Source organism: Vicugna pacos, chromosome 17, assembly GCF_048564905.1.
Source record: "Vicugna pacos chromosome 17, VicPac4, whole genome shotgun sequence".
NCBI classification, from domain to species: domain Eukaryota; kingdom Metazoa; phylum Chordata; class Mammalia; order Artiodactyla; family Camelidae; genus Vicugna; species Vicugna pacos.
Window position 1 is genome coordinate 45,415,292 of NC_133003.1, and position 19,419 is coordinate 45,434,710.

Below are 19,419 nucleotides of genomic sequence, written 5' to 3' on the forward strand. Positions count from 1 at the left end.
GCAGTCAAACTAGTTAGGAAAGCACTGGGTTAATCAAGTTAAACTAGTTTTTAATTACAGAACTTCTCAATATCTTTGATCTGCTAACATAACATGTGGTTAAATTTTGAGTACGGGTAGATAGTTTTGAGTCAAGTTTAGAGCCAAGTGGTTAGTGAGTTCTAACCCTAGGTCTTCTACTATTTGCTATGTGACAGTCGGCAAGTCACTAAACCTCTCTGAGCCTTGGTTTTCTCAGTCGGTAAAATTAGTATACTAAGAGAACTTATCTAACAGGCTTGCTATTGTGCAGAAACAGCATAATAAGCACTCAGTAGACAAGTATGTATACTTGTTGGTATGAGAGATCTACAGAACCAATTTACAATGCCATTCATTCATTCATTCATTCAACAAACATTTGATGAGTGCCTGCCCTATGCTAGGCCCTGGGGGTGCAGAAGCAAAGCACACAATCCAGGGGTGAAGACAAACAAATAAGCAGATGATTTCAAGGCTGCACCAAGTACTGTGGCCAAGAGGAGCTCACTGAGCTATGGGATCTCAGTCAAAGCCAGGGGGTGTTATTCTGCAAATGCCTCCCAAAGGAGGTGTGAAGGAGGAGCACTGAGGCAAGACAGGGATGAGCAGCATGTTCCACATGGGAGGCTGCCTTAATTATGAGTGTGTATCACTTTATCTGCCTGTATTACAAGTGTGCTTCACTTAATCCAGAAAAGTTGGACACCAATTTTTTTGTGTGTGAAATAAGATATATCAAAGATCTTCGGAATCTTAGACCTGGAAGGATGCCAAGAGGTCACTGAGTTTCAACCTATACCCAAAGCACCCTCTCTCTACAGTGTCATGAGGATGAACAGGTAAGACAGGACAAACATCAGTCCCCATTTGACCGGGGCACTCCAGACATACACCTGCTATCCCAGAATAATGAAGATTTGGACCATAAATTATATGGTTACCAACAGATGGTCCCCCCATTTCAGTGTGAACAATTTGGGAGACAGACATCACTTCCTTGCAGGCAATCCCTCTCGTTCAGATCATTTTAACAAACAGCTCTTCATCCATAGCTAATCAGAAATGCCTCCCAGAGATCTCCCATCTGCGGGCACTGATTAGGCTCTCAAGGATCACATGGAAAAAGTCAAATTCCTTTTAGATCACCTTGCAGACATTTGGTGAATAATCATAATTCATTCTCTTCTTAGTCTTCTCTGGGTTCAGTAATTTATTAAACCTTCTCCAAGTTCTACCATCACAAGTTAAGGGAATCACAACCTCCTTAGTTGCTCAGACCAAAACCTGAGGGTCATCCTTGATTCCTCTCTTTTTCCCCCTTTGCTCTCAGAGGTACTTTCTGACACCAGACCACTTTCAGTATTTCCCCTCCTGCCACCCTGCTCCACGTCCCTATCATGTCACACCTGGACTACGACAAAACACACACAGAAGCCAGAGTGGTCTCTTCAAAATGTTACTGAGATCCAATGGCGTCTATCTGCACTTAAGAAGAAACTCAAACTTCTCGGAGGCCTACAAAGCCCTAGGTCATCCATCTGCTGCAGACTTCTCCTACCGAAGCCCAACCCCATCACGGTTCCCCGGTTCACCACTCCCTCATGACTGGTCATGCTGGCTTCTACTTGTCACTGAGGTTTCAGCTTAGGCACCACTTCCTCAGAGAGGCCATCCCACACTTCACCAGTAAAAGAGCCCAAAGAGCCCAACGGCACTATGCTCAGTCGCTCTCTATCTCATGACTCTGTTTTCATTTTAATCACAAGCCAACAGCAGAGTCAGTTAAAAGTTCACTTGTATAAGACTCACAGACATAGTAAACAAATTTATGGTTACCAGGCGGGAAAGAGCGTGCAAAGGGATAAACTGGGAGTCTGAGATTTGCAGATACTAACTACTATACATAAAATAGATAAACAACAAGTTTCTACTGCATAGCACAGGGAACTACACTCAACATCTTGTTGCAATCTATAGTGAAGAAGAACATGAAAAGGAATATATGTATGACTGGAACAGTACATTGTGCACCAGAAACAGACACAACATTGTAAACTGACTACATTTTAATTTAAAATAAAATTCACGTGTTTAGAGTCTGGTCCTTACTAGAGTTACAACTTCCATGAGAATGAGGACTTGTCTCTGGTTGCTGGTTGTATCCACAGCACATAGAACACGGCCTCGCCCACAGTACATAAGGGGTAAACACTTATTTAACAAATAAATGCACCTGTTCTTGAAGTTTCCGTGGTTTCCAAACCCCACCACCACTACCTTGGGTGCCCTCATCTGGATAAACACCAACTTAGTATAGCCTTTCAGTGGAATCTACTTCTGCAGAGCGAGAGAATCAGTCCTTGTCTTATGGGTTTTGCACAGGGATCTGTGGTGGGAAAGGCACCAGGCTGGTCCTCGGGTACTAACAGATGCCCCCCTCAAACATTACCCAGAACTGAGGCAAGCCACTTCCCCTCCTGGGCCGTGGTCACCTCATCTGTAAGAAGAAAGTTTTTTGCCAGATGATCCTGAAAGCCCCATCCATTCTACATTCTCAGCTTTATATAAATTTTTCTTAAAGCTGGGCATTCCCTGGGCTTGGCTTCTGACTCAACAGTCCGTCTCTGTCTCACCGTGGAGGTTGACAATGCAAACGCCAACCTCTGGGAGGGAGGGGATCACTTTTATTTCTTAATCCAAGCCAGACCGCAAAAGAGTCACGATTTGAAAAGAAACTTAAGAACACCTTAAAGAGATATTTGAAATCTGAGCCTCTGGGACCCCAGCAAGCCTCACTGCACTCACTCTGATCAGATGCTTTGTTTTGGAGCAGGTCGGAATAAAATACTGTGTGCTGTTATCCTATTATATTGGGTTCTCACCTTCCAAGGTTATCATGCTCTGCTTCCTGAGCCTACAACACACACTGAGACCTAACACAGGGGGACAACTACTCTTTTCAAAAGGAGACACAAAATACGTTTGTGTGGCCATGTTCCCTTCTTATCTTATCCAATCAGCCAGTCCTGGACTGCCCTTCCCATAAAACTCGGCCACTGTGAACCCACCTTAACCCTGTTGATCAGACCAGTGTTCTTTTGCCAAGGAAAAGCTGCTTTTCCAACATGAGACAGGTCATTCCAGGTCTGAGCCCTGTAACTTTCAAAAACTAAACGCTCCCACAGATGATACCCAAATGGCACTCTTTTGTTTTTTAACAAATATTTATGAAGTGCTTATAAAGTGACAGTCACTATGCTGGGGGTATCACAGTGAACAGTACAGACGCCTTCCCACCCACCATCGTAGGACTGGAAAATATCTGGTAAAGCAAAAGGCATTCAACAAACACCTACACAAATAATTATGAGTGATATAAATGACATGAAAGGAAGGCACAAGAAGCTGTAAGAAGAAATAAATGGAACCATCTAAGTCTGGAATGTGGGACGACAGCAGGGCATTTCAAATGGACTTCCCAGAGTAAGCTTAGCTGAGACCTGACCATGCAAAGCTGAAGGTGGACAGTCAAAGTACAGGACCAGATGCTCTGCCCTGGTTGATCCCGAGATGAGTCCTTCCTCATCTGCAAGGCTTCCCTTAAATGCCTCTTTCTCAGTGAGACCTTCCCTGATTGACCTAACAAAGCCAACCTTCCAGGCATCTCCCCCAACTCCTCACCATTTCTCTATCACAGGACTGCCGATGCACCTCTGAGGCTTTTCTCAAGCTGTCACTTCACACTCTGTGAAGGTGGACAGTCAAAGTACAGGAAGGGATGGACTGCATGTACTCTGATTCTTTCTGACAACTTTTAAACAGATGATATATGTGCTTTCATTTTTATTCATCTAACATAGTTGATATTAAAAAGTCATAAATCAGAAAAAAAAATCCACCTAATATTGGTTCAGAGTCTATGTTACTGCATCCCTTAGACTCTGAGAAACTAAAATACAAGGAAGGCATCTTTCATCCCTGTATTGTCAGGAATAGAACTGCACCTAGAAGACAGCAGGACATCTCTGATGGTTTGCTAAACAGACAGACTACATTTTATGCCAGAAAGCAAATCTTTCTGGGAGATTAGAGGGAGTTAGGCTCATTTCTAACACTTGAAGAAGTCAAATAACAGACCCCACTGATGGATGGCAGACAATTAAGGAGACACGAGTCCAAACAAAACATGTGTCAGTATATATACCCAAAAGAACCAAAAGCAAGGACTCTGGCAGATACTTGTATACCAATGTTCACAAAAACATTATTTACAGAAGCCAAAAGCTGGAAACAACTCAAATGTCCATTGGCAGATGAATAAACAAAATGTGGTATATGAAAACAGTGGAGTATTATTCAGCCTTGAAAAGGAATAAAATTCTGATACATGAATGAAACTTGAAGACATCACGCTAAGTGAAACGTTAATAGAGACACAAAGTAGCATCAAGGTTACCAGGGTCCAGGGTGGGGGAGAATGGGAAATTATTATTTAATGGTATTGAGTTTCTGTTTGGGATGTTGAACAAGTTCTGGAAATGCATAGTAGTGATGAGAGTTGCACAACACTGGAAATGTACTTAATGCCAATTTAAAATAGTTTAAGTGGTCAATTTAATTTGATGTATATCAAACACAGAAGGAAAAAAAAGATATATTACTTGTATGTTCCTGCAGCCAAAGACTCTGAGATAATCCAAGAGGATTTACTCCACAATAGCAAATCCTTTACAAACGTCATTATAATTTAGCAGGCTGCTTTATGTGGCATTACCAATTCTTACAAATGGGCAGAAGTAAAATAAAGGAAATTTAACTAAATTTTCATTTAGGCCAGGCAAAGAGAGAGCCCATTTGAAGAAACCAGAATAACAACATTTACTAAAAGGCTCTCTATGAGCTAGATACCATACCATTAGGTAGTTCTATGTATATTATTTCATTTGATCTTCACAATACGTTACTAAGTAGGCATTATTATCCCTAAAAGAAATTGACTAACCAAGTAAAGTGCTAGCTACAGTTAAGAAAAAAATAACTCCAGTGCTGTGAATGAACGAACAGAGCCACAGAATCACCACCCGCAGCAGGACAGACAAAACTTCTGATCTACACTGACCCAGGTTACCAGGTTGATTGCCTTAAAAACAACAACAAGAAGAACAAGTGAACCTTCTCCAGAGACTCAATACTGAAGGGAAAAGAAAATGAACAGGTGCCGACCCCAAGATGACCCGATGTTGGGTCATCAAAATTATCAGAAAAAGCCTAAGTGGCGATTATAACCCTCAGCTTCAGGTAAAAGGGGAATGGTCCTGAAATGAGGAGAAAGACAGGCATTCTCAGCAGAGAAACAGAAGCTGTTTTTAAAAAGGAAACTTTAGAATTGCAAAATACAGTATCTGAAATACAAAATTCACTTGATAGGCTCAAGAGCATAATGAAAACAACAGAGAAAATAAGAAAATTAAAAGACATGTCAATAGAAAGTATACAATCTGAAGAAAAGAGCCAAAAAAACAATTTTAAAACAATAAACAAAGCCTAAGGAAGCTCTGACATAATAAAATCACGCACTGGAATCCCAAAAAGAGAGGAGAGCTCGGTGTTGAAAAAAGTATTTGGAATAATGGCTGAAAACTCCCCCAAATACGGTTAAAAGACATAAATTTACAGACACAGGAATCTCAACAAACCCCAAACAGGATAATCTCTAAGCAAACAATGTCTGAAAGCATTATAATCAAACTGCTAGAGACAAAAGATTTTTTTAAAATTTTGAAGCAAGCCAGGAAAAAAACCAACACATTACATATAAGAGAACAGTGATTCAAATGATTGTTATTAGAAACCACATGACCAGTAAAGAGTGAAACAATATTTTTAAAGTGAAGAAAGAAAAGAACTGTCAACCCAGAACTCTGTACTCAGTGAAAATATCCTTCAAGGATGAAGGTGAAATAAGGACATTTGCAGATGAAGAAAAACTGAGAGAATTCATCACCATAAGACCTGCTCTAAAAGAAATGCGAAAGGAATTTTTTTTCAGCTGAAGGGAAACACGGAACTTCAGGAATGAAGGAAGAACAACAGAAATAGTTCAGGTAAACTGTCAGATTATTTTCTCCTTTACATTATAAAAACGTACACATGAGTGCTGCAAGCACAAATTATAACACTGTCGAGTTTTTTCAGCATATGCAGATGTACTATATATGACAATTATAACATGGGGGAGGGTAAAGGAATCTATACGGTTACAAGGCTTCTATATTTACTTGGAGTGGTAAAATATTAACTCTGTAGTAGACATTGAGAAGTTAGGTATAGGATGCTCCAATTCTTAGAGCAACTACTAAAAAAATAATATCAAAGATACAGCCAAAAGCTAACAGAAATTAAAATGAATCACATATACTAAAGATATATAGTATAAAGTATATACATATGTAAACACTAAATGTATATATGTATATGTACTATAAATATTTTATATATTTTACATATATATATATATATATATATATATATATATATACACACTCATTCAAAAGTGAGGTTAAGAGACATGGAAAATTGAGTGACAAAGTCTAACCAACATCTTATTGAAGTCCCAGAGGGAAGTAAAGGAGAAGGGGAAAAGGCAATATTCAAAAAGATCATGGTTAAGAGTAATCTAGATACCATTTAAAAAACCAGTCCTCAGCCAGGAAGCTCACTGAAACTTAAGCAAGAAAAATGAAAGAAATCAACAACTATACATATCACAATGAAACTGGAGAATAACAAAGATAGAAGATAATTTTAAAAGCAGCCAGAGCCAGATCACCTTCAGAGAAACAGCAACAGACTGACGGCTGACTTCTTAACACAACGAAAGCTGGAAGACAGTAAAATAAGCCCTTCAGTGCACTGAGAGGAAAAAACTGCCAACCTAAAATTTTTACTTCATGAAAATATCTTTCAATAATGAAATAAAATAAAAGTATTTTAAAACAATTCATAATAAAAACATGTACCGAAGGATGTCCTTTAGGCAGAAGAGACATTCAGTCTGAGATGCAGAAAGGGATGCAGGGCCCAGATATTAGTAATTACAGGGATAAACATATATTGTCTTATTAATAATGTCTAAATATTGGAGGAAGCAAACAAATTAGGATGAAATAGTGGCTATCAGTAATGTATAAGTTGGATGGAGATGATTAGAGTTAGGTCCTAGTATTATTCAGCAAAAAAGTTAATGAACTAAACTTTAAACTTTAAATATGAGTATTAAAGAAGGTAGTTTGAGTACTAAATGAAGATACATACAGTATATGACTTCAAAGAAGGTAAGCACAGTTGGAATAAGGAAAAAAAAATTTTTAAAGCAAGAGACTAAGTGAAAAACAAGAGGAAAAATGGGATAAAGAGAAAGTAAAGAATAAAATAGAAATAAATAGAAAGCAGAAATAGATCCAAATATATCAGTTATCATAATAAATATAAATGAACTAAACTTTTGACTGAAAGACCATGACAGTCAGTATGGGCTTTTTAAAAATGCACCTAAATACCTATTTATAAGTGATATACCTAAAAATATAAAGACACAGAAAAATTGAAAATGAAAAGATATAAAAGTATGCATTAGATAAATATTAACCAAAAGAAAGCTGGTGTACCTGTGTAAATATCAGACAAAACAGACTTTAACATAAAACCATTAGAGAAAAAAGAGAATTCCTATATAACGACTAAGCATTTAATTTTTTAAAAAGTGTTAAATTCAATAGGAAAATATACTTCTAAACTTAGGTGCTTATACTTCTAAGCTTAAAAGCATAGCTCTGAAATACATAAAGCAAAAATGGACATAATCACTAAGAGAAATGATCAAATTTACCACCTTTCTCAGCAATTACTGAGATCAGCATAGAAAAAAAAAGTCAGTAAGGATGTAGAAAATTTGAACAATAGAGTAACTGCCTTTCTCTAATGGGTATATGTAGAATATTGCACCCAACTGAAAAAAAAAAAAGGCACATCCTTTACAAATACACGCGACATACGAAAGACCATCCCGTTAGGTGATAAAGATACCTGCAACAAATGTCAAGGACCAATATCCCCCAGGCCACATTATCTGACTATGGTGCAACCAAGCTGGAAATCAGTCCCAAAAATGATAATAAAGTAACTGCAGGTTGAAAAATGAAAACTTATGAACAATGTATGGGTTAAAGAAGAAATGCTATTGGACATAAGCAAATATTTAGGGATAAACAATTACAAATATAGTAGAAAATTTATGGAACTAAAAGGATCACTTAGAAATAAATCTGTAGACTAAAGGCTTCCATTAAAAAATAAGACTCAAAAACTTCAAACTAAGTATCAAACTTTAAAGTCAAAAAGGGAGGAGCAAAGAAATTGAATGACTTTTCCCAAAACTAGCTGGTAAACAGCAGTGCTAAGATTCAAAACCAGGTCTCTCTGATTCAAAGGTTGTGATCTTTTCCTTATGGCTTCTCCTAATAAGCAAGCCCTAAAATCAGTCTGGGAAAGAAAAGTCTTGGTGACTGTATAAAAGAACAAATCCTTAACGCTGAACTGAGGTTGTTCAGGGCAATGCTGGTGAGGCTACTAGAAAAGAAAAACTTCAAACATCCAAAACGATGTGGAGCAATGCATTTTGAGTTATTTTAATTTTCTTTTCCTATTTACTGGAACTTAGTTTTCAGAACACCTTCTGGCTTAGTAAGCACACTGCAGTTAACTTACTAAAGCTTTTCTAAAAATTATATTACAGTGTGACCTCCAGAACCTTGTTATGCCTCAAGGCATTTCTTATTATACATTTACCTGTGCACATTTAGGTAAGCGAACCACATTCTTACTCATGGCTGTCTTTCTAGATGAGCATCTTCCCTCAGTGGTCAGGATGCACTGAATGAGAGAAAGTCAGGACGCATTATTCCTTGCCTTTTGTCCAGGCCCAGCAGCATACAACAACAAAGTACCCAGCATTACCTGGGCAGGATATGACTGTCTGAAAGTGCCTTTTTTTACTTGAAAAAAGAAGAAGCCTTGGTAATTCTGGATCCTCAATGAAACTGGCTTTCAGTGGAAAAGAACGTCTCAAAATAGCCTACCTTGGTCCTGTATTATTCAGGAAAAAAGTTCATGAACTAAACTTTAAACTTATTTAGGAATGTGCTTCCTTAAACTGTTAACAATTTTGAAAGTGTCAAACCACAAACAAATAGAGGATCACTGTTTCTCAGGCTCCCACCAAGAGCAACTGTTTTCTCCCCACCCCATGGCTATTCCTCTGTCAAGGACTTAAGAGACACATTAGGGACATGAGTATAAAAATGAAACATACCTTTTAGAAACTAAGTATCTTAAATACCATCCTTTTCAACAGCAACTTATCTGGGGTAAAACACCCCAAACAAAGACAACAGCAGCAAAAGTCAGCCTTAATCCTTTCAAGGATTTGAAATCTATACCTTTTAAGATCCTTATTTTAAATTCAGAATCCAAATAGTCACAAATAAGTGAATTTCAGCATGCACGTGTACTCTGTGTTAAGCCATTAAATTCACACAGCTTATTTTTACAAGCAAACCCTGAGAGCCAGATCACAGTTTTGCCTTAAAACTTTATACATTACAAAAACAAAACAAAACAAAACAAGAAGGCAGCAGCAGCAGCATAGTTTTTGAATCTCTCCAAATCTACATGTAAAACCAGACAGAGCAACTAGATAACAACACCAAAACTCCAAGAACAACCCGCACAACCAGTCTGTGTAACAAGGTACCCTCATTCACCAAGGCCAGACTACAAGTAGGTGAGGAAAACCTGCCACTAGCCATCCAGCCTGCGCGGTAGGTGTGGCAGGGCAGGAGAAAGCGGGAGAAAGCAACAAGCCATCAGAGCTGTGACCAGCCGCCAAAAGCTATCGCTGGATAGCAGAGAACCACAGGGTGAGAAAGCACTGCAAACTGGAAGGCGTTCTGCCCTCTTGGGTAGTGAGTGCGTGTGAGGGGCCCGAGGGGGGACCGTACGAAGGCCTCCCTCATGAATTCCTGACGCTGACCTGCCAGGGTTCCCTCCCAGAATAGGGCCCCTTACCAAGGAGAAATCTCAGAGAATAAAATCAAACTCCAGAAAACAAGGGACAAGAGTAAAAAGGAGAAGAGGTGGAGAGAAAGGGATGCGGGAAACCTGAGGAAGCAGGAGGCCACGTTTTTGAACCCTACATGAGCACGACTGAAGAAGGAGCCCTGAGAAGTTCCAGAAGCTTCCTGGACCTTCTGTCCCTAGCTATCCTCCTAAAGGTGCAGTCACGCTCAAAAAAAGCCTGCAACACACCGTTTCAAATTGAGGTCAACAACATTAAGAAAATGATTCATGAGAGAACAAAATAAATCAGAATCAGCCCACTCAGACGAAGTAGAGAAGTCAAGAAACAACTAAAAAGAAAAGGTCATTTCAGAAATGAACACAAGATTATTTAAGACACAAAGAAGATGAAAAGGAAGGAAAAAATTTAATTAAAAAAAAAGAGATAGAAATGATTTAAAAGTGATAAGACATAGAAAACAAACTTATGGTTACCAAAGGGGAAGGGGAAGGGGGAGGGAGGGATAAATTAGGATCTGGGGACTAGCAGATCCAAACTACTATATGTAGAAGAGACACACAACAAGGTCCTACTGTATAGCACAGGGAACTATATTCAATATCTTATATTAAACTATAATGGAAAAGAATCTGAAAAATATTACACACACACATATATATATGACTTTGGTGTACACCAGAAACTAACACAACATTGTAAATCAACTATACTTGAATAAAAAAGTTAAACAAAAGAAAGTGATAAACACTGAAAACGAAACTTACAAACAGATATATTAAGAGTTCCTGAAGAATAAAACAAAAGGGCACAGAAAAAAGAATAGCAGAAACTATAATCATAAGAAAAATTTCCCGAAATTAGGGAAAAAAAAATCTGTGAAGCTACCAACTGAAGGAACATATTCCATATATGAGAAAACTGACCCATAATGACCAACATCAAGATACATTCTGGAAAAAATCACTAGATACTAAAGAAAAATAAAAAAATGCCTTGGATATCTAGGCAAGAAGTAACCTTCAAGGAAAAGACAATTTGACTATCATCAGAATTTCAACCGCCATGCCTACACCAAAAGAAAACGAAATAACATATTTAAGATACTCAAAAATGAACCAAAGAGTTCACATCCAGCAAAATTGACTTTAAATAAAGGGCAATGACAAACCATCATCAACATGCAGAAACTTAGAGAATACAGTGCCCATGACCACTTCCTTAAGAATCTAGCAGAGAATAGGCTTCATCAAGCCAAATGATTAGAGACATAGCGAACACAGAAAGCTTTAAACACAGTTACTTGTAGAACTGAGTACTCTATGTCATAGACACACGCTCTGATAATACAGAAATAGTACAGTTTTAAAACTGAGAGAGAAAGAGGAAAAGCATATGTAAAAGTTGTTTTTTTGACCTGGTCTCAGTAATTACATTGATGATGGTAGCATTAGTCTTGTTATTTTGAGACAGCTACGTAAGTAAAACGGGATAAAATAAAGGAGTAATTATGAGCTGTTTTGGTTCTATCATCCCTTGCGTCCTTGAGAACCAGGATTCTCCGTGTGGAAGGAAGGAGATTCATGTAACACAGCAGGCTAAGTTATAAACCCTGAACTAGAAACCTCGGTATGAACTCATCAGGCATTTTATGCCAGCTCTGCCCACCGAAGAGGCCTAGAAACAATGACCAGCCTTAGACAGTGAGCACACTGAGAACCCAGACAGGGTCCTTGAAATACTATTTTCTACTAAATGGTACTAGGGTTTCTTAAAGAAATGGCTGATTCCAGGCTGTGGAGTGGGGGTAGACCTTGTCATTACAGAAAGCAGAGAAACACTGAAAGATTACTAGGGTTACTTCAAAAGGACGCAGGACAGTTGCCTAAGGCCAGGGGTGGGAATGAGGAGGGACTGCAGATGGGTGTGTATTTCCTTTTGGGGCTGATGGATCTGTTCTACAGTGAGATTGTGGTGATGGCTGCACAATTCTATAAATACACCCAAAACAGCCGAATGAATTGTACACTTAAAATGGTGAATTCTATGGGATAGAAATTAAATCTCAATAAAGTTGTTTTAAAAAGAGAGGGAAAAAAAGAGAACTCACAAGAACTTGAAGAGGCACTCAATATCCCAAAATAGTAAAAATTTGATATTCAAAAGATACCATGATTCCAAGCAAATAAAACCCATAAGGTATTTTTAAATCCACAGGTGCATGAAGATATCATTTCTTAATCTGGTGATTATACAAATCTGCGTTTGTGATAAAACTATATAGAACTAAATACACAAATGAATATATAAAACTGGTGAAACCAGACAAAGATAAGTGGGTTATATCAACTGTCAATTTCCTGGTTGCAAAACTGTACTATAGTGATACGTTACCACTGCAAGAAACTGGGGGAAGGGTATACAGGACCTCTGTATTATTTCTTACAACTGCATGTAAATTTACAATATTCTTTAAATGTTTAGTATTTTTAAAAAGAGATCTAATTGGTCACTTTTAGAGAGTAGTAATGTAATGAGGGAACCACCTCATTATTTTAAAAGCTAGTAAGGAATCAAGCATTTATCCCATCTTTCCTGTATGAACTGTACCAACAGTTAAGAAAATAGAAGATGAGGGAACCAACTCTTTATAAAGGTACCTTAATTAATTAATTTTTAAAAAACCTATTAGATTAGCAACAATTTCCATCTCCCAATGAATTAACGGATCTAGGCACTGAGCATTAACAGCAGGTAACAGCACAAAAAGAGGAAGAAGCAGACATTAATTAATTGCCTCCTGGTGAAAGAACACGTCACTATCTGAGGTCTCGCTGTAGGTTCCCAGCATGAGTCTGATCGGGTCCGTGGATCCAGCTACCAATTTGCAGGACAACTCACAGGACAGAGAGAACAGGGGAGCTGCACCATGATAGAGCAAGCAGCAAAATTCAGACTGTGGGAAAGTCTACAGGTTAAACTCCCTGGACTCTTCTACAGACAACCTGTTAGGGGGAAAAATAGGGGGCAGGGGACAGGGTTAGGGAGGAGCGGGGTAATAGAAGGGAAACCTGTAAATTCAATACTCTTTTGAGTCTTAAAAGACTCAAACTTCCTTTAAATGGATAAGATTAAGCACTAGTAACATTGGGATGTACACCTAGAGATACTACTATCGAGAAATGCAGGGAAGCAACTACTTTAAAAAGCCGCTTAGTATTTACTTCAGGGACAGAGGGGCTGGTGATCTGGGTGTGGCACATGGTGGGGCTGGTGGGGCAGGTAGCAAAATTCTAAGTCCTGACTTAGGGGGCAGTTACAAGCATGTTTGCCTTAGGATAGATAACTCAGTAAGCTACACGTTTACTCTGCCTGATAGTCTGTATTTGTTTTCTCTTACGATAAAAAGGCTTTTTCTAAGAAGGAAAAGTTCTATCACTCGTGTAACCTGTTAAAAAAAAAATTTATGACATTTAAAGTAATTACATTTAAAATAACTGTATTTATATCAAATAATTATATGAAGCCTTTCAAATAACTACGTGAAAGAAACATTCAAGACAATCACGTGAAAGTAAACATTTTTATAAAATAGTTACATTTCAAAGGCACATGAAAGTAAACTCTACTATGACACTCCAGCCAGCCACTGCGGCCTAAAGACGGTTCTGAGATCTATTTTCTGTGTTAAAAAGGAGACTATCAACTGCTGCTGAGCGTTACTGACAGGCTGGCACCCAGACGAGACTCTCTGCTGAACCTAATCAGGACCTGGAAGAGACCTGAGACTAAGTGATTCGGGACCCTCTTAGACTGGGCCAGGCACCACCTCAGCTCATCTCCTGTTTCACTTAAAACATCATCTCGTGGGCCATCTCCTGTCCTACCCTTCTGGAATCACTGGCTTAAAAACAGGTCTGGTGCACAAGGGTATGTCAAGACCTAGGAGGCGGTTGAAAAACAAAAACAGAGCTCTCTCAGATCACCAAGGGATTCATTTGACTCGTTCCAACCCTTTCCAAACATGCTTAAAAGGTTTGCTTTTCCATTATGAGCGCTTAAACAGGTGAGCAGCACTATGACCCGGTGAGAGCTGCTTGCCCTCGTCCCAGTAACCAGCGCGCACACTTCACCATGGACTTAACGGGGCGCCTTCAGAGCCCAGCAATAACCGGCCTCTGCCTTTATGCTAACATGTTCCGAGACTCCCAAGTGACAGGAGGCCTCCTATCTGAAAGTGTAAATTACAAAAATTAGTGAAAAGGCCCCTCCTCATCTGAACTCCCTGGCACGAAACAGGGCACCACAACCTGAACTCATCGACAGACACCAATCTGACCTCAAAGCCCTTTAAGCGGAAAAAAAAAAAAAAAGGAGGGGGTCTATCAGATGACATAATAGACTTGGAATATAAACTTGCAATGAGCAAAGAAAGCTCTGAAAATCAGATGGAACTCGGTCATATTTTTAAGACTTTTATCTAAAATACATACATACAAGTGGCCTGCTTCTCCCATAAATGACTTGACAGCAAGTCTGGTTTTACTTCATCTTCTCCCCTCAAGTTTTGCTTCATTAGTTTGAAATGAAAGCAAACTCGAGCCAGGACAGTTTAATTTTTCTGGCAGTGCTGCTGCTCATGAGAGAGAAACAGTGGCGCCAACACATAAAGACGAAATTCAGGCAAGAGATGAAAGGGAACTTGTACAAGAACAAGGGAAGATGAGGGCTGAATTTCGGCTTTCACGGTCTGCATCTTAGTCTGTCTCCTGTGAGTCAGCTGAGCCCGCTTCCTCTCCTCTCTCTCCACCTCCGGCAGCTTCTGTGCCCTCGGCCCTCTTTGTTTTGTGAACCCTCACTTCCCAGTTTACCCACATTCCTCCCCTTATAGATCGTCTGCCTGCTCACGAGGCCTGTGAGTAAACAAATACTCAGACACAGAAACCTGCTAAAATGTCTGGAACAGGAATCCCAAGTTCCACCCACCACAGAGGTGCTTAGGGAGGCCCAGCCCACCGTTTCCACGACTTCCCTGGGCCCCCGCTATGAGAAACGGCACACCCTGGATGGTAAGGACCAGGGCCTGGGCTCACTTCCTGGGAAAATCCAGAGCAAAGGGGCCTTTTAATCAATACTACTCTGATCACGGGAATTCACGAATGTTTAAATGGAAAGCTCTCTTTTCGTACGAGCATTTGTTGAGACTAAGACTTTAAGAACAGAAGGAGAAAAACATTTACTCCTCCATTCTAGAAATGACTTAGAGTAAAAGAAACCCAGGAGCGTCTAAAGCCCAGCTGAGCTCCACTGATACTCGGGTACACGTGACAGAAGCTCAGGTCAGACCCAACACTTCAGATCCCGTCCTGGGTCTGTGCCGTTTTCCTCGAGATAAGGAGCCCTGGTCCACAGGCCTGTTCTATGGGCAAAGATATAGCAGGAGGATGGTGAGGTGTTAGGGAGAGAGGAGGGAAGCACTTGAAGTTTGGATTTTTCACCCAAGCCCTTTCCAATGAGCAGCAGAGAAATACGAGAGCCTGTTTAAACATTACTTACTGCCTGTTGGATATCAGACTTCACTTGCTCACTCAACATGCCTTCAAAGACAAAGGAGTCACCAAACTTCTCAGCCTAAAGGAAAGGAAGGAAATAAAAAACCAGAAAACGCTGTAGTAATGTGTTCACATGTGCCATTTTCTTTGCATACTATTAAAGTGGTTCTTCTGGTCCAAATGAACTCCACTTTGTTTTATGGCCTCCCAAAGGATTCAGAAATGACTTTAAAAGCATCTGGCCTCCTATTAAAACAAGTTAATGTCACTTACAGCAACCGTTTTCATTTAAGGCTCATTTAGCTGATAAGAATGCAGACTGGCAGAGATTAGCTTTAGAGAATGTGATTGCTCCTGTTGATGGAAACACATCTCCCCCAAGTATTACAAATGGCTTTGGGAAATAATAGTATTCTTTACATGTCAGATTACATAATCAACCTCTGTCCTTTGTTCTGCTCCTGGAATCGAGCTGAAAGAATCAAATGGCACTGTTTGCTGATATTCTGATACATTCTAGCTCCACTAATGTGTCAGCTATGCTTATATATGTCCAGTGGAAAATTCAAGCACTAGACGGAAATCTGTATTTTAATTATTTGTATTTAATATTACTGTCTCATGTCCCCATCTACCTGGTGTTCTCTGCTGCATGTGATCCCCATCTGCAAACACCCACCCTAGTCCCTGGGTCTCCATGATTCTCCTCTTCTGGTTTTCCTCTGCCTTTTCTGACTCTTCTTACTCACCTCCTGAAATACACAGGCTCTTCTTCTGGCCCCTAAAACACTGCTGCTCCCCAGTGCTCTGCCCTGGCCCTCTGCTCTTCTTACTCTACAGCCCTGGCTCTCAGACTTTGTGCAGTTGAGATCAACTGGCCAGCTTGTTAAAACTATACATCACTGCTCCCCAACCCCAGAGGTTCTGATTCTGGAGGTCTGGGGTGAGGCCAAGGAACCTGCACTCATGAACAGCTAAGCTGATGATTCAAATATAGGTGGTCTGAGACCACACTGTGAGAAACACAGACCAGCTCTTGAAATCCCATCATTGTAACTACCGCCAGCACTTCAAATGACGCTCACAGCTCTGCCTCCAGTCCCCTCTCCTCACGAAATGGTATTAACGCTCTACTGGATCCCAGAATTTCTGTCTTTGTGAGCACCTCAAACTCCCTTCCCTGATTCAGGCTCATTGACTTTTCTTCACCCCTGCTCTTCCTCCTGTGTTCCCCTTTGTGAGGACCCAGACCATTCCTTCACTCAACAACATGTATCCAGCACCCACCAGATGCCTGGCTTGGGGCTAAATGACAGAGATACAAGGTCAGTATTACATAGGCATGGTCTCTGTCCTTAGAGCACTTATATATGAGGGCACAAACAAAAAGATCAAGTCAAAGAAAGAAAGGAAGAAAATAATTACAACTTCACTTGACTTTGTAAGGTAGAGAGTACAGAGAAAAGTCTCCTTTCGATAGAGCAAACCAAGGAAGCCTCCCTGAGAAGGATACTTAAGCTGAGATGACTCGAGAATGAGAAGGAGCCAGCCATGCAAAAGGGGGACAGACAATGGGGACAGGAAATTCCAAGCAGGGGGAAAACATGGGCTGCTCCCCCAAGACGGGAAAGAGTGTCAAGTCTGCAAGGAACAGAAACAAGAACGGCAGGGCTAGGTTAGAACATGGTGAGCAAGGGAAGCGTGACGAAAATGAAGTTGGAGAAACAGGGAAAAACTGCCAAGTGCCATAAAAATATGAGGTATTTTAATCCAAAGCAGGGTTTTCAACCCTTTCTATGCCTTGAACCCCTTTGGCAGTATGCTTAAGGACTGCCTTCTCAGAATGAAAGGGTTAAATGTATAAAATAAAATCAGTACTATTACAAAGAAAACCAGTCATATCAAAATATTAACAAAAGAAATTTGTTCTATAGTTATATATATATGTATATATATGCTCCTTTTCTCGTGTATTAAATAAGATATAGTGGCAGATCTCATAATTATCACTTCTACAGTGGGGACGAAGGCAAACAATATTTTAAGATCTCTGCAACAGCAATAATGTGACAAAAAACGTCTGTGATTTCTATTGGTGACAAAATCATAGCCACGGCTACCACAACTGTGGTGCGTCGTCTGCTTCCTAACTGAAGGAAATGCCCAATTTCAGTTGGAGGGTAACAGAAATTGAGGTGCAATCTTTCCCCATCCGTGTTCCTAGATGCCCTAAATTCTGCTTGTTCTACCTAATCCCAAGGGAGAGCCCTAGTCTCAGGGAAGCCTCTTGCCCTGAAAGCCGTCTTCTAACCTCAGCAGGCTACTGAGGAATCTGATCTTTGAGCATCTTTATGGGACAAAAAGAACAGCAACCTCTCTCCACAGAGAGGTACAAAGAGACAACCATTCTGTGTATTTTAGGAAATACCAAAGAAATGCAGAGCCAAATTTGGATGTTGTTTGCTTTCAGTATTCATCTGATTTTTTTTTCCTAATAAAAAGATGTTTTGGCCTGGGGGGGAAAAAAAAGGACAGGCACTCTACAAACTGAAGGCAAGGGTAGAGTCCTTTGGTAAGAGAAAAACGTGGAAGACCTACATAAGGATATTTTAGACACTTACAGAAACTTCCATAAACTAGAAAGCCTCTCTATTTCTATCCCCATTTAGGACAAACATCCACTTTCAGAAGCTTGCTTTGTGATTCAGTGACCACAGGAGAAAGCCTGGAATTGCCAAAGGAAAGCCAATGAGTCGTCAGGCACTGGAATAAAACCACAAAAATGAAAAGCTGTACTTCAGCATCCATCATTTATGAATTACGTAATGCTTTTGGAACAACCAAACTGCAAATTTTTGAGAGGGAAAAATGGCCTTACTTTACATGTTATTCTCTCAAAAAGCCTGAGCGGCCACGGGCCCTCTTTGGCAGATTAAAGCACTCACACGCTATAGCATGATGGCTACAAAGACAGGTTCTGGGGTCACCCTGACCAGGCTTGAATCTCAGCTCCACCACTAACTAGCAGTGGGCCTCAGGCCAAATCACTTTGCTAATCCCCAGTCTGTGACCTAAAAAATAACCTGCCTCACTAGATTGCCATGATAACACAAATTAGACGAAATATATACAAAGCACTTAGCACAGTGTTGGGCACATAGTTAGGAAAAAAAAAAGAAGTAGTCAACTGATGAAGTCCTTCCTCCCCATCCCAACCCCATTACCTCTGTCAAATAGCCAGTTGAGTTCACAAACTTCTCAAATTCAGCATTACTGACTTCATAGGCATCCATGTAAAAGGCATCAATAGCAACTCTCCTCGCAGGTGCTTCCCCATCCTGCTTTATCTGAGGATCGTCTGTGCCCATTGTGAACACTCCGGCAGGGATGGGGACCATCTGCAGTGAAAGGGGAAACACGGGAAGTCATGCCATCACAGCCCAAGGGAACCTGCGTGCAGTGCCGGCTGCCGCCACACAGTCAGCACCCAACAGCTGGTGGACCCCCACCACAAAAATCACCCTGACATGAGTGAAATCCCTCCATACACCAATGAATGACTCGTCACAAAAAGAAGTGAAAATTCTTTAGGATACTCATTCCTTTAGACAAAACTATACATAATACACACCTATACATGCCATGGAAATAGACCCGGAGCAACAGTCATCACATTACTAATGGCAGGAATGAAGAGGCAGGGAGATACTC

General features: G+C 40.1%; 1 protein-coding gene across 2 annotated transcripts in view; it reads right to left on the reverse strand.

The window, feature by feature from the left end:
* The window catches only part of SUMF1 (sulfatase modifying factor 1), a 77,534-nt gene that overhangs the window by 48,552 nt on the left and 9,563 nt on the right, over positions 1–19,419 (reverse strand). For both annotated transcript variants that reach the window (XM_006196511.4, XM_072941749.1), the window contains exons 2-3: positions 18,933–19,106; positions 15,713–15,787 (exon numbers count right to left, since the gene is read on the reverse strand). In XM_006196511.4, coding sequence (XP_006196573.2) covers positions 15,713–15,787; positions 18,933–19,106 — 249 coding nt within the window. The remainder of the gene's footprint in view (positions 1–15,712; positions 15,788–18,932; positions 19,107–19,419) is intronic.